Source organism: Pimephales promelas, chromosome 15, assembly GCF_988280905.1.
Source record: "Pimephales promelas chromosome 15, fPimPro1.hap1.1, whole genome shotgun sequence".
Taxonomy (NCBI): domain Eukaryota; kingdom Metazoa; phylum Chordata; class Actinopteri; order Cypriniformes; family Leuciscidae; genus Pimephales; species Pimephales promelas.
In genome coordinates, this window is record NC_142783.1 from 16846504 (window position 1) to 16873962 (window position 27459).

Here is a 27459-nt window from a genome sequence, read left to right on the forward strand (position 1 = left end):
AGCTGCGAGTAAGGTGGGGCATTAAAGCTGATTCACTGGGAGCGAGTGAGAACTACAATCTGCTTAGACTCAACAACACGGTATCGGTATGTAAATATTCTTCATGTGCACTTGATTTTTGCTTGTCGCTGTGTTATTTACATACTGTCGACTTAATTTGCGTAATAATCTTGAATTATTTTCAGAGATTTATGTTATAGGATAAATATTTAAGTTACCATGAAACTAACGTTATAACAGTCTCACATGTTGCAACAGGTTGTTGTAAGCGCGTGTGCTTTGTTTACATTGGCAGCAGGGTATGTTTAATACGTGGCAAAAAGTTATCAAATATCTGAACACGCATATGGAAGATGTTTTTATGTGAAGTAGTTGTAATAAGGATACTTTTCTAGTTGTTTTTGTGCCATTGTTACATGTTGGAGCATGTTTTGCCCATTTGATAATAGAACACAGGGGATTGTTGTTGTCTGATCAGCATTAAGATGATAATGAAAGGAAATCATATTTCTTGTGCGACACGAGCATTTTCTGCAGCTAAAATTATTAGAAAATTAAAAGTCCCAGTACTTTGCCTAGTTTGTTGTTTCACTCATCGATCTGCTACAATTGTGTAATGCATACATTTATCTATGGTTGTCACATTTTATTTTTGATACATGTATGACGCCATTTTTGCATGTTAAGAATTTTTGAAGGGCTCATCAATGATTTTGAAGACACCTTAGTCATTAATTTTACTAAGTTTACCACAGTAAAAAAATAAAAATAAAAAAATAAAATAATAATAATAATAAAAACATTTCTTGAAATGTGATGAAATCCAGCATCTTTTCATAATTTTTTGAAGGGTTCATCAATGATTTTGAAGACCCCTTAGTCATTAATTTTACCAAGGTTACCACAGTAAAAAAACAAAAAAAAAAACAAAAAAAAAAAAAACAAGAAAAATATTCCTTGAAATGTGATGAAATCCAGCATGTTTTCATAATTTTTTGAATAGATAAATAAATAAAATAATCATTGGCTAACTTTAATTATATTTTTAGTCAGTATTCAGACTGTCTTAAAAGTTCAGGTGATACTGTATTTTAAAGGTTGATGATTCATGCTGCACTGCATATATTTCTGTCCAATCAAATACTTTCTAAAGTTGCGTTTCTAAAATGCCCCTTCTAATATCTTTGTTATGTCACACCTCAGTTTCAGGAAATTCATCAACAGACAAAATAAAATGGCTCTTGTCGAGAAGATCTTTAATGACAGTGGTGGACAATACTAAAATTGCCAAAGTTTTTTGAAATCCCAATAACTAGTAACTATGGTAGCCTATGGTACAGACACCGTGGTTACCATGGTAAATGTTTGTAAGAGGCGTTCAGTTCCTCAGGGAATAGTGAAACTGAAACTGCTGTGAAAAGTATGTGGAGGTGGAGGTGCCCATGTTTTTGTTGTTTTGTATAGTTATGTGACATGTCAGAAACCTTTTTCTTGCCGACTCATTGCTAGAAAGGGGCTTGTAGAAACACACGAATTCCAATGTCCTTGCTAAGATTTACCACACTATGAAGCACTATTCTATTTTATTATCTAAAATCTACTCATAGACTAACCCTAAATAAATATGGCATTTCAGATATAAATCAATACATAATGAATAGACCCTGTATGAACCTTTATCAGGTTTTGAGATTGACATTTTTATCGACATACAAAATTTTGTTCCCACATATATGTGTATTTTTACCTGCATTAACTCAATTATATTTAGTCTCACTTATGTAAAAAGAAGTGTTGTAGTTGTCAGCTTACACTATTTATCTCCTTACACTGGCTACAAGTGTAGCTATCTAGGGGTAAATGTCCTTCATTTGCTGCATTTATTTGTCCCAGGTGGTGGATTGACCTTTTTACCTATACATGGATTCAGTTACTTGTATTTGTTTTTACTCGTTTTACTTGTTTTGGAACCGGTGGCAGTGTCTTTGAAGACTGAGCGCAGCAGGATTTTCTGGTAGTGTCTGGAGATTATGGTGTTATTCATGTGAGCTTCGCTGCTCTGTAAACAGTTTCTCTGTAAACTTGGCATGAAGCTGAGAACTTTTGGGAGGCAGGGGGTTGTATGCGCTTTTTTATTAAAATCTAACCAGTCTTTGTTGTCTTTTGGTGCATTGCTGAGACAGCCCAGCATGCCCACTCCATGAGATAAAGCTGTAGGGAATGGCAGAGTCTCTTGCCAAGCACAATACGGGACATGTGCGGGAGTTAAGGTGACTGATCTGGCTCTGCTCTGGCCCCTTGACTTGACTGATGCAAAACAAAACTAGACCACTCAAATCTTCTTGATCACTTCTTCAATTATAATCAAGCTGTCTGGAATCAAACACATGTTTTTGTCACATTGCAAAACTACCCCAGCCACATTTTTACTTATTATTTAATTATTTACAAATATCATACTGTATGTCTGATGGAATGCAATTAATTTCATCTGTCATTTATTTTGACACCATAGACCCAGTTTTATTTTTTATACTTATAGTATTTATTAATATTTTGCAGTAGCTGACATTTTTATATTTTATTTCAGTTCTAGTTGTAGTAACTGTGTTATGAGCTTTTTCATTTTTCTTAGTTTGTGTCTTTAACATGCGTTCCTCTGACTCAGACGCTATAGTAAATAATGTTTTTCTTCTCATGATGTGATGATGCACCTGATGCTTGTGCTCTGCTACGGTCACATGTAGACCGTCGGTAACAACCATGCATTTTGAGGTCCAGGTGTGGCTTGACATTGGAGCACCGCCACAAAGATAATAACTGTTTATTCCTGCATTTTAGACACCTTGTTTTTCCTTTTTGGTTTGTTTGTCTTCTTTACTCCTATCCTCCTATCCACATGTACTGTGTGATGCAAATTCACTAAGACTGTGAGCTCTGACAGCAGGAAATTATGCAGCATCTATAAGCACAGTCTGAATTATGATGTCATGCATGATCATGAGCTCGCGGATGGTTGTGTGAGTGAGAGATTTGACACTGTAAGAGAGTTTTGCGGGCCAGCTTTGCCAGACGTCCGAATATTGTGCACATATCTTGTGGATGACTGCATGCACCACTGACATAACTGACAGACTGCCAAAGCCCTGAGAAGTGGATGGAAGTTTTGTAAGATTTTGCAGCTGCACTCATTGGTGTTGCTTTGAAATTCTGGCTGCACACTCTGAAGGCTCCAGAGAGCAACTAAAATGGCCAGAATTCAAAGTTTTCACAATAATTTAAAATCTAGTCAAATAGTGGAATTTCATTTGCATCTGTGTGTGTTTGCCAGATTTGATGAAGTAAAATTGTCTGGGTTCTGTCGCTTTGGTCTGTTTATTCTTGGTTTGGTGACAGAACTCGGACACTCCCATTGTCTTGGGATGGTAAGCATGCGGTTCCGAGTTTGCTCATTACAACATGAGTTGTTTGTTTGATGTGTGGACCGGAGGGTGTTCGGATCCCTGCAATAGTTTGGTAAGTCCGCACATTAAAAATGACTGGTGACATGGTGCCTGATGAAGACCTGAGGGTCGAAACATTGCCTTTTAATAAATCCTTTGGAGCAGTAATTTTTAGTGTGCGGACTTCACACTTCTTTATTAGTTTTAGGCCATTTCACAAGTTCAGAGAAAATGGTGGTAACTCAGGTTGTTTCGTTTAGGACCTGAAAGCCCTGTCTATTTTTTTTTTAAAGTCCTGTCAGCATGGTTTTATTTTTGTCAAGTTAAAACATGTATATTTATAAGTCAGAAGAAACTTTTCACTTTTAAATACAGTTACATGACCGGACAAGAAATGGCTGAGGAAAATAGTGCTGATAGACGCCATCCAAATCAGTAAATGACGGCTGTTGTTTTGCAGTAAGTATGGGTGTTGTGAGATGTTGAATGAATTCGCTAGTTGGAGGGAGGTGCTTGCTTTGTTTGGTGTGAAAAAGGGGGCTGAGGAAGGGTAGCATGTAGCCGGATTGTGAATGCAAAGGAGATTAATCAGAGTGAAAAAAATGTTACGGAATTGGCTCCAATTTACTAGATTGTCCAGGACGTCCAAGTGTGTTTCCTCTATTAAAGTGTGTTTCCTGCATGGTCTTGATTTAGGAGAGAAAATAGGCCCCTCTCTGATGTGGAAAAATCCTGATCACAATGGTTCTCGGCTTTTGTTACTGTGCCTTTCCTTCTTTGTGACCTTTGAAGGGCATCGGTGACTTTAAGGTGGTGCATTTGTCACCCAGTTCCTTGTGAACACTAATGAGACATTAGAGTGCATTGGTCCTTGACACAAACTTTGATTATATTACACTGTTTTAATGTATGATGTTGCATCTAAGAAGCCAGAGGGGCGGTAGCCGGTAGTAGTTTTTGTGTTATAAATAGTTTTTAGTTGTCAGACATTTATCAGTAGTCTTTCCTGTGGCTTCACACAGCCTCCATCCGGTATTGAAAGGTCGGGGTACATGTTGTTTTCTGTTTGGCAGTCAAAAACACTTACACAAGCTACTGCTGCAATTCTTGCTGGCAAAGCCTCAAATTTGCAACCTTTTTGTATTCTCAACAAATGCAAACATAGTTTATCCTGTAAAGCCAGTAGAGCAATTTTGTAAAGTAAATAGAACGATTCTTCAATATTTTGAATGAGCAATAGGGCTGGTCAATATAATGGGCCTTTAGATTATATTTTGTATTATTTTTTTGACTATTCAAAATCACACAATGTATTGGGATTATTTAAATGCACTTTTTTGTTGTTGTTAAAACTATTTTGTGCCCATACACTCATTGTGGCAAAACCTGAATGAAATCAATCATTAGGACAGACATTTTAATAACATCTTAACTTAACATAAATTAGCAAAGTTGAAAAGTTTGATCAATTTCAAATAATCTATTGTCAATGGAAGTTCACAATTGATCAAAAGTTACATAAAAAATCTTGACAAATCACAGTTTTCAACATTGACAGGAATAAGAAATGTTTCTTGAGCATCAAATACACTTATTAAAATGATTTCTGAAGGATCACATGACATGCATACTGTTCTGTTTAAAAAACAAGCCTTTTTATTGTATTTATTTAAATTTTTTTGACTCTTAATAGCAACAATAACTGTTTGGCCGGTAGTTTAAAAGTAAAATACCTTCATATTGAAATGGATCAAATCCCCAATGAAAAATGTATTTTTTTTTTCTTCTTAAGCCTTCCTAAGGTGGGCATGGCGTTCAAGATTTGTTGGAGTGAGACAAAGTTACCAGGTGCAAGCAACTGAAGACACAAGACAGAACAACTCCCCATGGCTGCTAGAGCCAGTAGCAGAACTGAAACTCCGAGACCGGGGTGGGTCGCTTTTTCAGACGAGGAGTCACAGGCAGGTCAGTACAAACATTGTCTTTACTCCCAAGTCACTAGATATTTTGTGGGTTCAGTTTTCTGGTATCAAACATGGGGAAAAAAATGTACACCTTGAATACTGTGCTGATGGAAAAAAATTAAATGTAAGTACCTATTTGACCAGTCAATAATAGACCTTCGTTCAGAGATAATCTTCAGTCTTTACAATGTTAGGTACTGTATAAAGGTACTAGGTCATGTAATTTTCAGAACTCGCAACTTTCAAAACTGTTTCATGGAAGTTTGTTTTATCAGCTGAACAATTGGCATGTTGTGAAATCGCAGGATTAACCAATTGAACAAAACTGTACTTCTATCCCTCACAGCCTTACTTTCATTTGTGTAAAGAGTGTATTATGCACTACCTTTCTCAGTTTTACACAATTGGAAAACCTTGTCCAATCTTGGAAAGAAGGATTGCTGAATGTAACTTTACATGGCAAATAAAGGCTATGGATGACGTTCTTGTATCTAGCTGAGCATTCATAAGGAATTTATGCAACCTTTTGTGGATTGGGTATCAGTTTGTTTTACTCTGTCTGAGTTTTGTGTTCAGACCTTTCCGTGAGATTCCTGTGTCTTTGGGTCAGTGCTCCATAGTGATTACTGCGGGAACGGTCCAGAGCTCTTGCACCCTGCTAGATTTAACATTCAGCTGTGACATTTCAACTGAGCAGAGGCTGTATTTCACTTACCGTGTTTGTGTATTGTTTCTTCTGCTCTGTAGATGAGGACCCCCTCCAGCCCTCTTTAGACCAGCCTGTGCTGGACTGCTCTACATGGGCAGAAGTACCATGTGTACGTGGCCACAAGACAGAGCAGACGAATTCCTGGGTTCAGTTTGATGACAAACCATGGTTACCCTCTCCTCCTCCCTCAACGCAGGTAAAAGGTATGAGAACATCTTAAATCTGTTTTTTTTTTTTTATTGCATAAAAGGTGGAATCTCACTTTGGGATTCACTTGCTATGCTCCCTAAGGGATGTTCGGGATTCAATACAATACGCCGATTTTACGCAGCTGCTACTTTTGAAACCGAAAGCAAGGCTCCAATGGGAAGAACCCCTGAAGTATAGATAGACAACAATGCCTTGGTCTACCAACCTGAAGCTGCTGCCGCGATTTACACTATTGGATGTTAATATCCAATATAGGATATGTATATATTTCCTTTAGTAGTGCATGATATATCGGCGGCCGATATGATAATTAAAAAAAAAAAAAATTTGCCGATGTGAACAGGCCGATAATCATTCCTGTGTATTTGATGTGTGTGTAGATGTGAGTGTGGGGGCGGGGATGTTTGTTTTTGCACAAGCGCATACATTACTAACGCAAGTCCTGTCAGTTTAAACATCAAGCAGAGGAAGACTCGAACGGGCACGCTGTTTTCTGTCAGCCTTACTAAGGCGTATTTTTGTCCATGACAAAACCACCCCAGTCATTCTACAATGATTCATTCTTTCCAAATAGAGCTCTGTTTGGAAAGAATAAATCGTTCTAGAATGACTGGTTTTGTTATGGAGTAAATCCACAGAAACTTATACTAATAGAATGTTAACTAATTTAGTTATCTAGACTTTAATAAATGGAACCTTATTGTAAAGTTTTTCCGAAAAATAAAATATCCCATTGTCATTTTTTACCAATATCGTGTGGCCCTAATCATCACTATGTGTTTTCTATACAGAGATATCGACATCTGTAAATATCGGTACTGGTCATAACAGCAATATTAATATCGGTTATCGGTATCGGCCACAAATTTTCACATCGGCGCATCTCTAAGTTCGTTCCTGCTTCTTTTTTACGTTCTGAATTATATAAAAAAAATAATCATTTGATTTATAAATGAATTTCACTGTATACAGTCCAAAGTATGAAAGAAATGTATGTACATTTTTAAAACTAATTTCTACATTAAACACTACAATATGCCATCACATTTGCGACTCTCCTATGATTTTCTTCCCTCCGGAGCCATTTCAAAATGGCAGCTGCGTGAAATCAGCATACAATCCATCATCCTTCAGTTTGTTTAAAAATCATTGACAATACTAGAAAACAGGGAAATGCAATGTAAACAGTTCCAAAAGGGATCATATTGTAAGGAAATAAGATCTTCTGAGAAAAGAGTTCTGTAAGGTTAAGGATTCCAGTCTTAAAAAAAACAAACTTCCGACCATTTGTTGAAACTGCCCTGCTTTATTTATTTATATATATATATATATATATATATATATATATATATATAAATTGTAATTTTTTAATGAGGAATTTATGTAAGGGCATGTACAAGCTTCACATTTCTGCATTTCCTCTGTTTCATAAAATTAGTAAAAGTTTTTATAATGAGACTCAAAATAAACTTAAAATAATATGAGATAGATGCTTGCTCAACAAGTGAGTCATGTGACTCATGATATTGAAAATTCCCCTGGAGCAGCCTGGGATTATGCCTTGCTTGAGGGCACAAAGGCAACCTTTCAGTACCAGCCTTGAGCTAACCATTACAAGCTCATTTCAACAAGGATTTCCCAATGTTTTCAGTTTTCCTGAGAAACATTATTCTACTGATTCCTATAAATACGTTGACTTAGTTGGGTTGGGCTGATTAGGACTGTGTCACTTCCTTTAGGCCTGAGACTTGGTCTAGTCTTGCCTGTCTCTCTTTATCTCTGTCTGTCTCTTTTTTGCACACATTGACTCACCCACCCCCACTCTTGTCAAACCCCGCAGCTTTGCCAGCAACTCTTTCCCAGCAAATCTCCTGTGAGAGGCCGGGTGCAGCAACACGCAAATGACCAAACCCTTCAAACCCTAATTGAAGCCATAAGCAGAGTTTTCATCTCAGTGTTGTTGCTCTTGCATGAAATCTGCCTAAGGTTGAAGTCCAGGGTGCAGCCAGTCTATCATTCTTTCATAATATGATCACAAAGAGATCAAGTCTGGGTTTGTTAAAGTACTGCCTATTTACTCTGATTACAGGGGCTGTCCAACATATGATTTCAGGTTTGATGCCTTTATTTTCATGTGTGGTCTAGAGGAAGGTTTAGCAGCCAGGAAGCCAATGTCATGTTGGGTTTATCCAACCACATTGTCTTAAATTATTTATATTCGAAGACACCCAGATTCATATTATTTTAGATCAAATGAATTCTAAGGGGGAAGGGGAGACAAGAGTAAAAGCTGTTTATCTTTTATTGCTAATGCAGAAGAAACCTCACATTGCCATGGTTATATTAAATAAGTATATTGGGAACATAATGTGATTTATTGACTAAAAATCATTAGAGCACATTTGGATCCATCTGAACTTGTGATTATGGTGATATCAGTGGTTTGGGAACCCTTAGGAAAAGGAGTGTTTGGTGGAGTAATCCCACATGCACACATGTTTTCTTTTCTCATAGACTGAGTATATTATTCACATCTTTAAAACTATTCACTTTAAATATTGAGATTCCACTTATCACTTTGCAAGTTCCTAAACATACCGCCAAAAGCAAGTTTGTCTTGTTTTGCCCTTGGCAAGTAATATTCACTATATTCCTCTTAGTTGTTAGTTGACTGTACTTTTTTTTTTGTCTTATACATATCATAATCTTGACATATCATCATTTTGTCTTTGTCACTGTGATACAGTCAGATGATGTCAGTTCATTGATTCATTCAAACCACTTCTCTGATTGTTTTCTTCTTCTTGTGTAGCCTAATAAAGAAAAACATTTACATGATATCCATTCTTTATCCATTTCAACCCATGTCCCAAATTATTTCGATTTTTCTTATAACATTGAAACATTCTTCTTTAAGTTTTAAAGTACTACTTTTGTGAACTCTTTTAATTGAGCCCCAGGGGGAAATTCATTGAAAGGGAATAAAACCCTGTATGGTTGGATTTGTTGCTAGGCAGTGTACACATCCTCTTGGCATGTTTCTGAATCCCAATTGTTTGTTTAAGCATCAAAGTTGCCTACATGTATTGAAAGAACTGGAAGTGTGTCATGTGACTTCATATATTTACTCCAACAACCATTGTTGTTTGAAAGCATTATTCTATCTACATAGCAATTCAAAACATAAAAAATATGTCCTGTGATAGCAATTACAGCAGTGCTAATTAAAATCATTGAGTAGATTGATTCAATTGTTTGACGAGGCTGATACACATCAGTATGCTGTGCTATCTCACCTCACCCTTGATGTTTAATCCTTTTACTAAAGCACTTTTCCCCACTGTGAATATTTAATAGTCAGTTGTCTTGTCCTAATTCAATAACAACACCTGTTCATTAGCAAGACACATTTATTTGCACACACACGTAGAAGGGTTGTGCACCATTCACAATAAAAAATGACAATGCCTTTATTTTTCATTCCAATTCAATTTCTGAATTTGAATCAAATTCTACTATTACAAATAGGAGGCAAAATTGTCGGTTGAATTTCAGTTTGAAAAGAAATAGTTTAAGGAAAGTATTTTCATTCCAATTTTTTTGAATTTGAATCGAATTCTACTATTACAAATAGGAGGCAGAATTGTCAGTTGAATTTCAGTTTGAAAATAAATATAGTTTAAGGAAAGTAATTTAAGGAAATTAAAATGGAATGAAATTCAAGTAAAAATTATAGGAACACTTATTTATACTAGCAATAAAAAGTTTTTTTATGTTTATTATTTTATTTTTAAAGAATTTGTTTTAACAAGGATGCTTTGATCAAAAGTGACAGTAAAGACTCAGATTCTATTTAAAAAAGCAGTTTACACACAAAAAAAATAATGTTAAGATAAAAATCTTATCTTAAAATAAATATAACGCAGCAAAACTGTTTTCAACATTGATAATAATCAAAAAAAAAAATGTTTCTTGAGGAGAAAATCAGCGCATTAGAATGATTTCTGAAGGATCATGTGATAATGGAGTAATGCTGAAAAAGCTTTTTCATCACAGTAATGAATTACATGTAAAAATATAATAAAATAAAGCACAGTTATTTTAAATTAATTATGTATTTGGATCAGTAAATGCAGCCTTAAGAGCATAAGCAACTTGCTTATTTTTGGATGAACTATTTCTATTTCAATCCAGAATTTTGCTTGTTCATTTGTTCATACTTGCTACATGCTTGAGTATGTACCACAAATGTTTATCTCTATAAAGATATTTCTTTTTTTTTTATTATTACAGGTCCCAGACACAGCATTTGCTCTTCAGCCAGTTTCTGGAGTACCGTTCCCCCTTCAGAGAGCAGCTGGACCACCCAATCAGAGGAGCAGAGCTCCGTGAGCATGGGGGCGTCTTCCTGTGACCTGCCCTCTCTTAGCACCGAAGAGCCACCCAGTCAAACACCCTCCTGTCCTCACTCTCCAAGTGAGTACCACACACACAGTCTATACTAGTTAATAAATGGGTAACTCTCATCATCTGAATGTGTGCAAGTGGCGTTTTATATTCACCCAATGCCTCAAACAGTAATCAAAGTCTGTCCCCCCATGAGAAGACAGAAGGAAGTGAGAATCGCACAGGAAATGCTTCACACGCTGAATTATCCATCAATAAATCCCTTCCGTGGCTCAGCACAGCCTCCAGGGTCGCATCCTGGAACACAGGCGGAATGAAAAGACGGCAGTTTTAGGAGTAAATGATGAAGGAATCGAGACAAATAAATTCTTGCGGTCTGTGACAGCTGCTCCTCAGACGCTCCTCTCGTGTGAGTGATGGTGGCTCTGAAGGAACGCTGTGCTGATTTGAGGCAGGACGCTCTTTCTCTCTCTCTCTCTCGCAGGTAATTTGCGGCGGAGCGAGTAGCGCTCCTACACGATCCATCTCAGGCCTCTCGCCTCAGCCCTCCAGCAATAGCTCACTCAGACCAGGGTTTCTATGGAGACAGGAGAGGGTGAGGTGCTTAAGACGGTTTTATTTATTAAAATGCAGCATGCTTCATTTCTCAGACTGAGGGAAGATGAAGTCACTGCAACAGAATTTTTACCTCAGGGAGAAGTGAATAGCAGTGCATGATATTGAGTGTTAATTAAAGCAGATGTTACTCTAAATAGTCAACTGTGTAATTATGACAAGCTGCACTAGAGTTTTATCATGAAAAGTTTTAAACATTCTTTAAAAAAGAACATAAGAAATATTCTTCACTTTTTTATTTTATTTGTAAGAATGTACACTATACAATTTAAAAGTTTGCGGTCAGTAAGGTTTTTAAAAAGAAATTGAAAACTTTAGTCAGCAAAAATTAGTTAAATTGATCAAAAGTTAGTTTAAAGATTGCTCTTTTCAAATAAGTCCCGAAGAAATTTGTTTCCATAAAAATATTAAGCAGTGCGACTGCTTCAACATTAATAAGAAATCTTTCTTGAGCTTCAAATCAGCATATTTCAATGATTTCTGATGGAAGACTGGAGTAAAATTCAGCTTTGTCATCACAGGAATAAATTACAGTACAATTTTACTGTATTTTTTAATCAAATAATAATGGCCATGGTGAACAACTGACGTCTTTTAAAACATTAAAATAGTCTTACCGACACTAAATTTTAAATGGTAGAGTAAGTCTGCTTTAAGTTACTTTGGATAGTATCATAACGGAATGAATAATCTGTGTATAATAATCTATCTATAATAAAAATCTTAATGATAATCTAACTGCTTTTGTACTTTTTATTCTGAAGAATATGCAATTAGAAAAAAAGGTGTTCTGAGAGTTCAGTGTTTGGTCGCTTCTCTGCTTGGCCCATATTGAATGAACTGGGCTAGTTAAGTGCTATCAAAGTGTCTCGTGCGCCAGAGCGATCGTTTGCACGCACTGAGACGAGAGAGGTATCTATCAACTCGTCTTAGTTAAGGGAATAACATAATTTAATATGGAAAAAAAAAATGGAGTGGAGTATCCCTTTAATGCTAATCTCTGGTCTCTTGATATGACTTGGTTTGCTCCATGGGATTTTTTTTTTTCATCCATTGTATCGGCCACATGTCGGCATACCTGTCCTCAACAAACCTGAAGATTTGAGGTGTCATCCATTCCTTTAGTACAAATAATCTACATGCTAATTAAAAATTTGCAGTAGTAATAACAATCATCAAGTCTTTGTTGAAACATTTGGGGGGGTTTGGATTTTCCATATGGCCTGTCTATGAGAGACACCATTAGACCTACCCACAGGCCTTTGCTCCTGCTCTCACCATGTTAAAATCTTGGCAGCAGGGTGTTGTTCTGTTTGTTTTCCTTTCACCATGTGACCCATGGGTGTTTTGTCCATGATTGTTTATTTACATCTGAATTGAGGATACATTTGCTTGTAATTGCTGATTATTTGTGTACATAGTCCGCTGTAATTGTTCGACCTGCTTTCACTGTTTGTACACATTGTACATCAACATTTTATTTTTCTAGTGAATGTTCTTGGTTTGTGCTGTGTGTACTTTAAACCCAGTATGCCAAACGTTTTCTTTAGAGGGATTCTTTGTCTGTGATTTACAGCTTTTATTCATGAATGAAACATAGTTAGCTATGAATGTGTCATTGTAAGTGGAGATCGGACACGAGTGAATATGAATATTTATGCAGCAAGGCAGGTCTTTATGAAAGCTTTTTGTTGGGACGTGCAGTGCATAAAGGATATACAATGCACATTTTCATTTCCTTCTTATTCCATAGCCGGTGGTACATAAGAATAGTGTTGTTCATAGAGATGTATTGGGTGTGTGTGCTCAAGAGAGGAAGAGAAAGAGCTTGTGTGTATGTGGTTTCGTCATATCCAGTGGAGCCCACACAGAAGGACATTGTCGTCAGTTTACAAATCTCTACAGGGAACAACAGAAGTAAACTGTAATCTCAGATCAGTAGAGGTTATAGAGTAGAGCAACAGCTTGTTTAAGAGCACATCCTGCTGGGAATCTTGCATGCTTCCTCACCGTCTTTGACCTTTGACCCCTGCAAATGTCCTCGCAAAACACTCGCCTCCTGTGATTCACACCTGCAGCTATCACTCGTTTCACATTATAGGAAAGATCTGCCTCCTGCTCACCAGCATAGTTTGACAATATTTTTTTTTACTTGTTTGACTAGTTTGAGAGTTTAAAATGGGCATTTAAAATGACAATAATCAGTTTAAATGGGTGTAGTAAATTCTGCTGTAATCCCCTATTAATGCTCTGGGTTTGTTTAAAAGGACTGATCTGAAACCAGCAAAATAAAGGTCACTAGCTAAGTGCTGAAAGGATTGAGCGATTTCAAAGCAGATCAAGACATCAGTACAAACACAAGCTGTCACCCATTTGTCGCAAGTCGTAGTTTGCAGTCAGATGCCGGTTGACTTGCACATTTTATAGCTGTATGCTGCACACTATCATGTTACTGATGAGTCAGTTTCTGCATCAAATTTCCACATACGGTAATGTCTTCTCTTTTATGTGACACATAATCTGGATGTTCATGGACATGGTTACAGACAAAACATGAGAGAGCTAACATGGGCGACTTTCTGACCTTGTTTCCCGCTAGTCGTATTTTTAAAGAATGCATTTCTGTGTTGTGGGGTGGCAGAGTTTCTGTAAAGACAGCTAAATGCCAAATACTTGAGACTCCTCCTGAGAGGGAGGCAGGCAGATCAACAAGCATCTACATGTCTGTGCGGGCACTCCACGGACAGAGGGGGTCATGTGACCTGCTTCTTACTACTTGGTGCCTTAGTGAAATCTCACAATCGGTGTCCCATCTGTTTTCTCTCTTTAGCACCTGGACTCTTGACTGCTATACTGGTGAGTCTGTTTCCCTGCACTGTTGCTTTGTGGCAGGATTTGCATAGTGTTTGTATAAAAGTTGTGAATGACTTTGATTTATAAATGCTTCTGGATCAACATGGTTGTGATATGAGTTTTGATTTTCACCATTCTTCCTCTTTTAAGAAACATATGACATGGGCATCTTTCATTGCTGATTGAGCCTGCATTCATCTTTCAGTTCTGTATTTTAAGATTGTGTAGTTTGTTTAAAACAAGAAGCGGTGTGCGAGTATTTGTTGGAATCACTTGGCATAGCTTATATAGCCCTGGGATCAGCACTTTATTTGTTGGAAGTTTAAAGAAATACCAGTTAGTTGATGCTTAGCAACAGGCTTTTGCTTTTTTATGATTTACTCAGTAGAACGGAGTAAGGTAACTTAAGCAATTTTGCTTAAGCAAATTGGTCATGTTGGAAGGATATTTAAAGTACTACTATTAAGATTTTACCGGTAAAAAAATATATACACTGAATAAGAAAACAAATTTTGCTGAGTATACGTGTGTTTTGCAATTAAACTGCAGCTTTGTTGGAAGAAAAATATTGATAATATTGTCAGTTTGTTAGATGATTTATTTATTTATTTATTTTTTTGTGAATTTAACTTGGAGTTGGTTGGACCTAGAACATTTGTTCTGATGGTTACAATTTGTATCTCACCCTCTGGCTGATTTGATGTAGCTCTTGTAAGAACATGAACAAACTTGCTTTGAAGGTGTGCAGATTCTGTTCATAAGTATTCATGTTTGGGGCATTGCACTTACAGGAATAATTTTTTTCTGAGCTGGGATAATCTTTTAACCTCATTCCTCCAGGGCTGACAAGATCTGAGTCTTGAAGTCTCTTTATGTCTGTGGTTGCTTCTGTGTGTGCAAATGTTGTGTATTCTTTTATTACTTTCTGGTATAGGAACTGTTTCAGTTGAGTAGATTTGTAATATGATAAACCCTGTTGAACTTAAATCAAAAGATTAGCAAAGCCACAAGCCATAGCGCATACACACTCATATTAAATAGTAAATGTTTTAAGAGACTGGGAAAAGGTATAGCCTGAACAATTCAAGTACACATTATTAGCTGTTTATGGATTTTGCTCTATGATTCTTTTACAGATCATAAAAAGGGTTGTTTGTGGCTTTTGATTTGGTGTGTAATTCACTTTCAGATCATATCATTGCTGTTTGTGAATTTGCATGTCAGTCTGGGAGTGCATATATGCTCTCATTGCATAGTGCAGTCATGCCAGTTTTCAGCCTGTGAGACCATTCACTGAGTGCTTTGTTGCATTGGCAGAGAAAGTAGGTCTGAGGTGGGGAATGCTGGTGCCTAGCAACAGGTAAAAACTCTCGCTCTCTCTAATTTGGCATTGGAGAACTGCAACAGACAAGAGTTTGAGCTTGATTTTAAAGTACCAAGAGAGCAGAAGGATTCATTAATGAATGAAAGATCATTTTTGCTATCACTCTTATTTATGCTTATTTGCCTAAGGTACATTTATAATCAGTCTCTCCTTTTTAAATTAAACTTGTTTACATGATGATATTTAAAAATAAATAAATAAATAAATGACTGTTTTAGTGTGAAATCAATCTTTGAAGTCAATCTTTTGAAATGTAATAGTACTTACTGAGTCAACATGAAGGCTGTGTTGAACTGTTGCTTGGGATAAATTATAAAGTAATTGTGGATTAGGGTAAAAATAATGTGATAAATAGTCTAATTATGCGCAGCTAAATAGGAGAATTTCACACAAAGTAATGCAAGCTCTCGTGGTCTGTGTAGCCTCTATCCTCTGTTATCTTGGTGTAACTACCTGTATAAAGATTTTTTTTTTTTTTAAGAAAGAACTCAGACTGAAAATGTATTTTTCGTAAAGTAACTTACACCTCTTGTTATGAAATAATAATATATCTGTATTGAAAATAATGTGTAGCATGTGAAAAGAGAGTGATTGTATATATAAGTGCTTGTGAATTGTAGTTGATTAGAAGCTGTCTCCCTTCTCTTAGTGGAAATGTCTTTCTTTCTTTTTTTTCTTTATTTAGACCTAAATAGTCCAACCATTGTGACCTTTCAGAAATAGGTTTCAGAAATAAACTCAAAGGGCAGTGGAAACACCAAGAAAGTCATCCATTTTCTTGTTTATTGCATTATGTTTGCCTCTCATAAATATGACACGTGTCTTCGTTTCTGTTGATTCCTGTGAGGGAATGCTTCTGTTATAAAAGTATTTATTATTAAATGTCAGAGAGCTTAAATTTTATCTGAAAGTGTTAAAACAACTCTGTCTTCTTTTTTTATTGATAGATTCTTCTGTGTGCCAAGAGGATGAAGAAATAACCATGGATTCGTTCAACTGTACAGCAAATAACCAACACACTAATGGCCATTCATATGTCACCTCCAACCACTTTACAAGTTGGGTTACTTTTGATGATGATGAGGACATCCAGTCTCCAGGGAGACCTTCTAATATAAAACTGGATAATCTAAACAATTCGCCACTGCAGGATGCCAACAGCAACTTGATTTCATCTTCCATTTTTGGTCAGATGACAGAGAGACACATCCTGGACTTGGCCCCTAATGGCACCAATTCCATCTTTGCCTTTGATAACTCACTATCGAACAACAGTGTCCCTTATAACAAGACGAACCCTTTCCTCAATGATGAGTTCTCCAGCCTACAACCCTCTCCTATTAACCCTTTCAGTGCCTTTTTTGACAAAACCGACCTTAAAACGTCCCAAGGCATTGGCGTGTGTCCAGAATCACCGAATATGTCCAGCTTCAGCTCACCATTCTTTGAGTATCAAGACGATAATATCAAAAAGGAATCTATTTTGCTTTTTTCAGCTCAAAAGGACTCTGCAATTGGAAACGATAGTGTCCCACCAGGCTTTCCTCTGGATGGTCTGGATCAACTCAAGAATATACACATCTCTGACCCTGAACATGATGGTAGTCCTACACTACCAGATGATTCAGTAGATGCAGTTTTCTCAGATGATTCCAACTATGAACCAGACCACATGACTCCCCAGGAAGGCTGGCCCATGCTCCTGCGCATCCCTGAGAAGAAAAACATCATGTCCTCACGTCATTGGGGGCCAATATTTGTCAGATTGACTAAAAGTGGACAGCTGCAACTTTTCTATGAGAAGGGGCTAGAAAAGCCCTTCAAAGAGTTCCAGCTGAACTCCCAGCATGAGATATCTGAACCCAAGCTCCAGAACTACGACGAGAATGGTCGGGTTCACACCATCAGTTTAGACAATGTGGTTTACAAGGAGAAGAGGAAAATCCAGCCCAAGGTCACTGTGGTTCATTTGCCCATAAGAGAGCAAGTGGTGAAACTTGGGACCACAAACTACCAGGACTTCTTGAGCTTCCGTCATGCTCTGCAGGAGAGCCTTGTAGGACTCTCGGTGGATCAAGAAGGTCTCAACTGGCCAACGACTTACACTGACGAGGAGGTCCACGTGGAGGTGAGAGACAACTTTTATGGGATTCTGTCCAAAGGGGACGGCCGTATCTTGGAGCAGCTAGTTTTGAGCCGAGTGAACATGCTAGCATTCTTGAATGGATCTCCACCTTGTAGTATCGGCCTAAATGATATCCAGGTCAAAGGTAAAGAGGTGGTTTCTCGGCATGACATAATTCCCAACACAACATCACGTTGGATTCAACTGCGGGATTGTCGACTGCATGAGTGTGCAGACCAGTTAGAGTTCACAGAGTCCCGTGCCATTACGTTTAGTCCACCGATTGGTCGTCGCTTTGAATTACTGCGTTTCCGCACTGCGTTCGCAGAAAAGTCCCTTCCCTTCACCCTAAGAACAGTCGCTTGCGTCAGGGGTGCGGAAGTGGAGGTTCAGTCATGGCTGGTGATGTCAACGGGGTTCACATCCAATCGGGATCCTTTAACTTTAATACCATGTGAGAATGTTGCTATCCGTTACCCTATACCAGAAATTTGGGCAAAGAATTTTAGGCGGGAGAGTGTGACAGGAGAAAAGTCCCTGAAGGCTCGATTCAATAAAGGAGCCAGCTTTGGTTCTACCAGCACATCAGGGTCCGAACCAGCCATGAGGGTCACGATCGGCACAGCTAAATACGAACATGCCTTTAGGTCTGTGGTGTGGAGGATCAGTCGCCTGCCAGACAAGAACTCAGGTGAGAACTTAGGTCTGAGTTTGAGGTAGCTATGGTGTCGAAGTGGGACAACAGGAATTATCTTGGCCCTTGAAAAAGTTTTGAACGCAGTAGGGGTGTAACAGTACATGTATTCGTATTGAACCGTTTCGGTTCGAGGCTTCCGGTTCGGTACGCATACAAACCGAACGATTGCTTGGACCATTTTTCTTGCCGGCAAAATTCGTGCTGACGCGGCCAACACAACGTTGCGCAACATCCAAATGGCAAGGGTAATGAAAGCAGAACGAAACTGCGCTCCTCGTTATGTGCTTCACGGATCGTTTATCAGTTCGGACCAGCAACATCTGTGCAGCGCGAGCCGATCTCGATCAAGCAACACTGTTACCACAGCGCGCTAAGAGATCCGGTAAAGAAAACATTTGAATTCGCCACTGAGATAATAACATCGCTGCGAAAATCTAGTGAGATGCATTCACATTTCTACGTTATTAACCGTAGATCTCTATAAGATCAGACAGCGCTGTCATGGAAACCAGGAGAAACATTGTGCCGTGAATGAACTAGTACTTTACGTCCACAGACCAGCAACATTCACCATGGATTTAATATAGTAAGACTAACTGTAACCAGTTTGGCTGGAATGGTGAAATGCTTTCAAGTACTTCACACATCTTTTTCCAGCACTTCAAAATTCAAATATGATATAAATAAATATATATTTAAATGTTATTTTTAATGTGATGACCAAAACATTATTTGTTCATCCTTCAAAGATGACCCCTATTTATAAACCTGAAAGTTTCAAGATGTAGGAAAACACACTTATTTAAAAATATTTTTTTCTTTAAACAAATAGGAAATTTCTCTGGCAATTCTTTCTTTTTGCTGTATCGAAAACGTACCGAACCGTGACTTTAAAACCGAGGTACGTACCGAACCGTGATTTTTGTGTACCGTTACACCCCTAGAACGCAGGTATCATCGGTTGTTTCGAAGTTACAAAAGTAGTTGAGAAGTGACACAATTATTGTGTTTTCATAATGAATCAATTGCTGCCACTGAGAGTACTCATGCTCTTCCCTGTTTTGTCAATTTATTGATCTAAAAATCTAAATAGTTAGAGCATTAGCATAGGATAGCCATGATCTGCTCTCTACATTAGAGGTTAAACTGATCTTGTTCTCCATTGTTACTCCCATGCAATATCAAAGCTGTGTTAGAGCTGTTTTGTTTTATCTAGCTACTGTATTTCATTAGAGGGAGGTTAGATCAATCAAGTCAATAAATGAACCAACAATTATGTCACTGTGTAATGATTTTTGCCATTGCTCTGTATGAAAGATTATGAAATTATGCCAATATTTGAAACGCTACTCTTATTTTAGTGTGTTTTTCTCTAACATCATGATTAGAATATTAGTATAGATAGTAAAATAATGATTTTTGTGTTTTGATGCTGCTGAATAAATCCTCACAACCCCCCAAATCACAATGCTGCAGTAACAAGCCATGCCTCCAATGCAGTATTGACCCTCAAAGCAAGTGCAGTGGTGTAGAAATAATCTTTTATCCTTTTTGTTGATTTTCTGTTGTCATAGCGTTTGCTTTGTGGCCAGTGCTGGTATTTTTTGTCTGTCAATGGCCAGTGCAGTGCTTTAGGCTTTTCAATACTACATCAGCAGGGATCCCCTCCCCCTGCATGAATCTGATTGGTTAGACAAAGCTCAAGCTGTCATTATCTGTTAATTCACAGACTCACTGTCTTTGAGCTTTACAATTCAGTGCAATTCTTTCTCTCTTTGTTCTCTGATGTAATGTATCAAGTAATTAAAAAAAAAAAAAGTTAATTTACTCACCATCATGTCCTTCCAAACCCATATGACATTTTTTTTTTTTTTTTTTTTTATAGACCATAAAAGGAGATATTTTGAATAATGTCTGTCAGGCTCCTAAAATACAAAAAAAAAAAAAAAAACTCTATATAAGTATTATAAAACTAATTCATATGACTCGGGTCGTGAAATGTAGTCTTCTGTAGCCGTACCATAGCTTTACAAGAGCAATGTTAAAGGATATGTTTAGGTTTAAGTTTCACTGAATATTAGTATTTTTTACATATTCAAATGTGTCAAGATGAACATAAACCAAAACTGTTTGACCTCACCGACATCAAGTCTGGCACACCTGACATTTCTTAAGTTATCTTCAGTTCATTTTAGCAGAATCGAGGCCAGTTCTGTGCTAATGATAAATTATACATTACGCAGCTCAGGTCCTTCATCTAAAAAGCCATGTACTGTCGTAATTTGCATTCATTAATTATTTGTTTTAATATGGCTTACATTAATATGGTTGTGGATGATATTTTTCGTAGCACTGGGACACCCTCATACGTTCTTCTGTCGTCTGGAGCTGGGCTCAGATTGGGAGGTGCCTCCTAAGTTTGAGTGCCTGGTAGAGGTTGAGTTTGACATGCCCTCTGCTTCTGCGTCCAAAGCCACCGTTCGCTCTCTGTCCGTGGGGGACAGAACAGACTTGAAGAAATGGATCACCTACAAATCACATTACTCCTACCAGGTAATTGTGTGTGTGTGTGTGTGTGTGTGTGTGTGTGTGTGTGTGTGTGTGTGTGTGTAAGGCGCAATGAGGTCAAACTAACAAAACTATCCACACTTTATGGGTACACTGTGCCACATTGAATCAGTATAAATATAATACGAATTTAATGCATTTCTAAATGAAAATATGAACATTAAAGTCATCAGACAATCCACAATCCAATGCCTTATTTTGCTCCAGATTACTCAGATTTTCATTAACCAGCCACAAAAACAGATTAATATTAATTGATACATTATTTATAATATTTCAGTGCATAGTTGTAGTATTTGTAATAGTATTAATATAAATTGCTCAAAATATAACTTAAAGGATTAGTTCACTTTTAAAAAAAAACTTTTGCTGATAATTTACTCACCCCCATGTTATCCAATACATCCATGTCAGTCTTTCTTCAGTCGAAAAGAAATTAAGGTTTCTGATGAAAACATTCATTAAGATTCTGATTAAAACTCTGTTCTGTGATGCACGTTGGTGACTCTCCTGTTCGAACTCGTTTATCAAAAAATGAACGAATCTTTGTTGTCATTTGGTTCATTCAACGAACGAAATGAATGAGTTGAATCGAAAAAAGATTCGTTCATTTTGATGAACGAGTTTGAATAGGAGAGTCACGAACGCGTGTGCATCACAGAACAGAGCAAGGCGAGCATTTGTGCTTATAAAACTTCAACTTTGTTATTTTTTTTTTAAAATGAGTGATCATTTCGCTTGATAAGACCCTTATTCATCGTCTGGAATCGTTTAAAGTCCTTTGAACAGTTTGCACTGAAACTGTCTTTTGGACATTGAACCGTTTGGTGCCCAGTAAAGTCCATCATATGGAGAAAAATCCTGGAATGTTTTCATCAAAAACCTTAATTTCTTTTCGACTGAAGAAAGAATGATATCTTGGATGACATGGGGGTGAGTAAATTATCGGCAAAAGTTTTTTAAAAGTCAACTACTCCTTTAAAAGTGCTCAATCGTAGGTAGTTATATATGATTGGTTCTTTCTAAATACTGTAACATCTCGCACATTTGCTAGATTAAAGGTTTGCGCATCCTACCCCACTCCCTACTAAATATGTGTTAGCACAGTGATTAAAGCTATGTTTATACCTTGTTAGATATTATACACCTGTCCTCACCTTCAATCACACTTTAGGAAAATTTAATCTTGTTATTTAGTGGGGATTTTCAAGCCCTTCGGGACGGGTCTGAGCTAAATGCCATGTACCCTTGTGACAAAGCCACTGAAAGACAAGTTGTCACCCTCAAGCAACCTGCTATGTCAGCTGCCAGAGCTTGTTTTCCCTGCTGCATTCCGAACATGTCATTAAGGTGGCTGGAGCTGTTTTCTACAAACATCTGTTCCTATTACTGTTCAGCAGCCACAGGGAGTGATTCATCACTGAGCAGAGGTGCGCAACAAACAGCAGGGCGGCAGGAACAAGATGTAAAACTCTGCCTGTAACCTGCGAAACCTGCTGATGTAGCATCTTGCTGTATATGATAAATGCGACATAGCTGCATGGCAGGACAGTGGCAGAAGGTGTCTGAACCCCAGTGAGGTCAGTCATGGGCAGATTGAAATGGGATGAGCATGTGGAAACAGGTGATGCCTGAGAGGTTATTACTCCCAAAATTCCTTGCCTTGTAATCGACCGCCTCCTTGTGGCAAGCATTTGCTACTACTCGACTACTCACTTGCGCTTGCTTCTGTTTTCATGTAGGTGGCAGTCGAGCAGAAGAATGAGAGCACATTGGACAGTCCTCAAAACGAGAAGCCAGACGAGTGCACTCATCAGTGAGGAACCAGGAAGAGAGGAAGGGACACAGGTTGCACTTGTTGAACAAGAGAAAGTTCAACCTTGAACTAGTTTTCGTTTACATTTATTGTCCATTTGGGCAATATTTCGAAATTGAAACATATTCGGTAAGAATAAACACACCACAGACCCCTCGCAAAACACTACAGCATATTTCCAGATCTCCACCTTTTTTGCATGTCTGAATATTTCAATAAAATGAATCACCATTACAGCAAAGTACAGAGCTTTTTATTTTACAGACATGAAAACATTGCTCTTCCCATATTGTGAATAACTCACAATCATCTCATTAAGTCCAATAATCATCTTTGCCTGAAACAATAGAGCTGCCATCTGTACTGCAGAGATCACTGAGATTTTGTGTACATTTGTGTATATTTTGGCCTATGACGAGTCATTTGTGTAGGGTTACCGGGTATATTTTCTTGCTATTTAACTTTGTACAGAAAATAATGAGGGACTTGTTAACTAACACATTTCAGAACTGTTTTCAATTAGAAGACAAATAAGTAACTCACTAATTTCTCGTTAAAAATAAATGCTTTTATAATGTAATAATGTATAAACTAGTACAGATCTACTAGTGATGTGAATTGTTTACCTTAGATTTGTGTTCATGAGTCTATTAAAAGCACATTTTGATTCATTTTTTATGAATATTGATATATGAATTCCATTTACAGGCTTTTTTTTTTTCCTCACAAATTTCTAATGAAAATATAATTCACGTTCAATTGATCTTCAATCTTGAATTAAAATTTTGCCAAACAATGAGTTCTTAAAGCAGAGTATTCCTGTGAGGGGAAATTGATCATGTTTGTCAGAACCCTGTACTTTTCACATCTTGTTGAGTTTAAATAAGTGTTTTTTTGTTTTTTTTGAGTTTAACAATTACTCGAGTTCAAAAGGGGGCGTACATTTGTGTTAAACTATTGAAAACTGCTGTAACAATGTCTTTTTCCCCCCTTTTTTTTTCGGTGTGCTTTGAACAATTTTTCTTCACAATTCTTTTCTGGTGTACTGCATCATTTCACTAATGGGTGTTGACATTAAACTGATGAGTAATACATGTTTAAACATATATATTTAAGATGACACTTCACAAATAATATTTGTGCATTGTTTCATTTTATGTTGTTTTGGTTTTGGGAATCGCAGTTGCTTTGATTGTTCCCTGTGCACAAACCTTGGATGATTTAAAAAATATATATAATGGATGTTTTATTCATAATTAAATGATTATGATTTAAGGTAGCTCTGTTTTGTCCTGTAACACAGAGGAAAACACTCGATAGAGTGGTAACACTTTACAATAAGGTTTCATTTGTTAACACATTTAGTTCACATGATGAACAAAGAATGAACAATACTTTTATAGCATTTATTAATCTTAGATAATGTTAATTTCAACATTTACTAATACATTATTAAAATCATTTTTTTTATTTGTTAACATTAGTTAATGCACTGTGCACTAACATAAACGAACAATGAACAACTATATTTTATGTTAACAATGAGACCTTATTGTAAAGTATTACAGAAATAATTCTTAGTGTCATTAATTGTTTGTCTTGTTGTTGTTTTTTTCCCCCTGTTTTTTTCAGGATTGATTGTTGTTGTTTTTTCTGGGTTGGTTTTCTTTTATTAATGTTTAAAAAAATTGATGTAGTATGGATAGATATGTTTTATTTTTTATTGTCTTAATAACTGTAATTCCACTAACATTCAAATAGGCACCTTCATCTCTCAACTGGACGGCATACAATAAAGTATGTTTAAAAAAATGCTACTTGCTGTTTTCCCTTTTTTTTGATGTTGCAGATGATATGCCTCTATGCTATATGGTCTATGCTTTTTGTCATAAGTTTGAAATGAAAACATTTGCCATATGATCACAATATAATGCATGATTTTCGATCAACGGACATGCTCATTAACCTTTTAGCAAAATATATGAACTACAAGAGTTCACAACTCTCACATTTGTACTTGGATGCTTTATCAGTTTCCAAAATACTGTCAAGTGCCTCATCAGAGTTGCTCTACCTCTGATTCAGAGGTCTTTGACCGTTTTTACAACCAAAAAAAAAAAAAAAAAAAAAAAAAACAACATATTGCATACAAGTGAATGCTAAATGTGTGTAGCCTAATAATGACATGCATAAAGTAGCCTACCATATTCAGTTGCATACTGTATATGATGCTTGCAAATTTGTAATGCCATTTATATGTATGTATTGATACTTGTGCACTGTACATTGTCAATGTTAGACAGATGGCCCAAATGACTTTTCTTGATTTTACACTTTTTTTTTTTTTTTAAGACTTCAATCACTACTTCACTGGGATAATGATTTGATTGAATAACAGTGGGCTATTCCAGAACTTTGAGTTTTGTTGTTTTGGGCAGATGTCAGTTTGCACTAAAAATATCTGTCTAAAAATGTTGACTATTGTATCATGGCAGGCCTGTAGGCTACCAATCATTCAAACTCTGTAATGTTAGACATTTATCCTTCTCAGCATTTCCTTTAATGTGTCCCATTATTCCCTGCAGGGGTATACATACATGCTTTGCTACTGCTGTAATTTACTAAAAATGTAAATATAGGTTAAGTAAGGAATAACTGAATATTCATTTGAATTATTAGGAAAAACGATGCACACACAATAATTCAACGGCCCGGAGTCAATGATTCCGCTGAAATGCTACCACACCTCAAAAATTGTTCAGATGATGTAAGACGTTTGTCAGGTCTTTGTCCTTAAAACGCTCTTGTGTGTGGCACTACCGTTAATTTACTTCGCATCTCATCTCAAGTCTCCATTGCTAATTCCAAAAAGACTTGAGTTAGGCCTACTATAAGCAGACTATTAATGCATAGTTATTAGAGAGAGTTAGGCCTACTATAAGCAGACTAATGCATATATTAGAGAGAAGAGAGAGAGAAAATTGTCTGTGAATTAGGCTCAGTCTGTACATCTCGTTTCAACAGTTTTAGGTAGTAGGCCTAGCAAAACTACTGCACCTCGCCAATGATAAACGTCATGTAGCAAAACGTTGCTAAACAATTTTTTCTGATAAAATCGTAATAATAGGCTACTATGTAATTTTGAGGCAAAAAACGTGGAAATAATTTGTCGTTTTTATGCTATTGTTTACTATATTTATTTGCTCGGTCAGTGTCATTGTGACATTGGTTCTTTTGCTGTTAGGCTAGGCTGTAAAGACCTTTGAAATAACTGAACTAATTTGGCGAAGTGATTTTGAACTGTGATGCGGTCAAGACCTGGAACTACTTTAACCATTTCCCTGAAAATAATTGCACGCCTTAGAACGTTCGCCAACCAATCGGAATCAAGCATTTAACAGCCCTGTAATATAAAGAAAAATGTCATGAACTTGTTCTTTCTCACAATCTAACCTGAAGACGTATTACCCTCTCAAACCATAGTCAACATTTCATGCGTTTCCATAGTAACCATATTGAAAATTGAAATGCAGCAAAAGTGAAGGAAAGGTCCACTCGAGACTTGCAATTTTATTCTATTTCCCTATACAGGAGATACAAAAAAAATCCTGGATAGGATTGGCGTTTTGAGCTTGATATTTTGGAAATGTAATAGCTTTGACCTAGAGTGAAATTGGGACTTTTTTTATTTTGTACAGCAGCAATTTCCCAGTGCTTGTCAAGTGACACTAGGTGAAGGAGATATTGATCTAGCAGAGGTTTCTCTCCTGCAGGGACAGCGCCTGTGAGGATTCTCAAATTCTTAATAATTCATTCTCTGTCTGCACATGCACAAATGTGATAGGGTGAGACTTCTTCAAGAGATGCAGTTGAACTGAAGTCATTTGAATTCAATATCTCCAAACCTCACAATGACTGTTTTATACGTTCATTGTTAGACTTTTTTCAATATTTATTTTAAATTTATTCCGCAGCTAAAGTAGTGTAAATTTCTCTTTTTGCAATAGAGAAAAAGTTCAATTATTTATGTTTATATATACAATTTTCAGTAGATAAATTGATTAATAGACCAATAAGTAGAATAAATTGTAAATAAAGTATAGGTAGATACAAATTTGATCGAAAAATAGATAGGTGGTTTTATGGATAGAGATGGATAGATATTGAATATAAAGCGAAACACTGTATACAAATAGGTAGACTGTATAGAGATACTGGATGGATGGTTGAATGCAAAGATACTGTATAGATTGATAGATGGGCAGATAGATAGATAGATAGATAGATAGATAGATAGATAGATAGATAGATGGATAGATGGATAGATGGATAGATGGATAGATGGATAGATGGATAGATAGATAGATAGATAGATAGATAGATAGATAGATAGATAGATAGATAGATAGATAGATAGATAGATAGATAGATAGATAGATAGATAGATAGATAGATAGATAGATATATAGAGACTGAGAGATGCTGAATGGATGGATGGATACAAAGAGTTAGCTGATGTATCGTACAGTCTGACATGAAATACAGTTGGTATTTTGTAGGCAAATTTTGATCAGAGTTATATTGTAGCCTACAGTATCTAGCAACAATTGCAAAGAAGCAAGTGTCGTTAGTGTGCTTTAGTTGTGTCAAGAACTCTTACCCAGCAGA

The 27459-nt window shown here is 36.7% G+C and overlaps 1 protein-coding gene across 4 annotated transcripts; it reads left to right on the plus strand.

The window, feature by feature from the left end:
• ston2 (stonin 2) lies at window positions 1-24608 on the plus strand. Of its 4 annotated transcripts, XM_039671300.2 has the most exons (7): window positions 1-86; window positions 5236-5408; window positions 6155-6319; window positions 10620-10802; window positions 16533-18401; window positions 20758-20960; window positions 22718-24608. In XM_039671300.2, exons 2-7 carry the CDS (start codon window positions 5330-5332, stop codon window positions 22793-22795), a joined length of 2577 nt encoding a protein of 858 aa, XP_039527234.2. In that variant the 5' UTR covers window positions 1-86; window positions 5236-5329; the 3' UTR covers window positions 22796-24608. The 4 variants fall into 4 exon arrangements, with proteins under 4 accessions (XP_039527234.2, XP_088976376.1, XP_039527250.2 ...); XM_089120250.1 differs by lacking the exon at window positions 5236-5408 and having other exon boundaries at window positions 64-86; window positions 6155-6312; XM_039671316.2 differs by lacking the exon at window positions 1-86 and having other exon boundaries at window positions 5237-5408; window positions 6155-6312.
• The last annotated feature ends 2851 nt before the right edge of the window (window positions 24609-27459 follow it).

Coding starts and splice junctions, on each gene's coding strand:
- ston2 (XM_039671300.2), top strand. CDS start 5,330: ATGGCTGCTAGAGCCAGTAGCAGAACTGAAACTCCGAGACCGGGGTGG. Junction 6,320..10,619: donor TCCCTCAACGCAGGTAAAAG/GTATGAGAACAT, acceptor TTATTATTACAG/GTCCCAGACACAGCATTTGC. Junction 18,402..20,757: donor CCTGCCAGACAAGAACTCAG/GTGAGAACTTAG, acceptor TATTTTTCGTAG/CACTGGGACACCCTCATACG.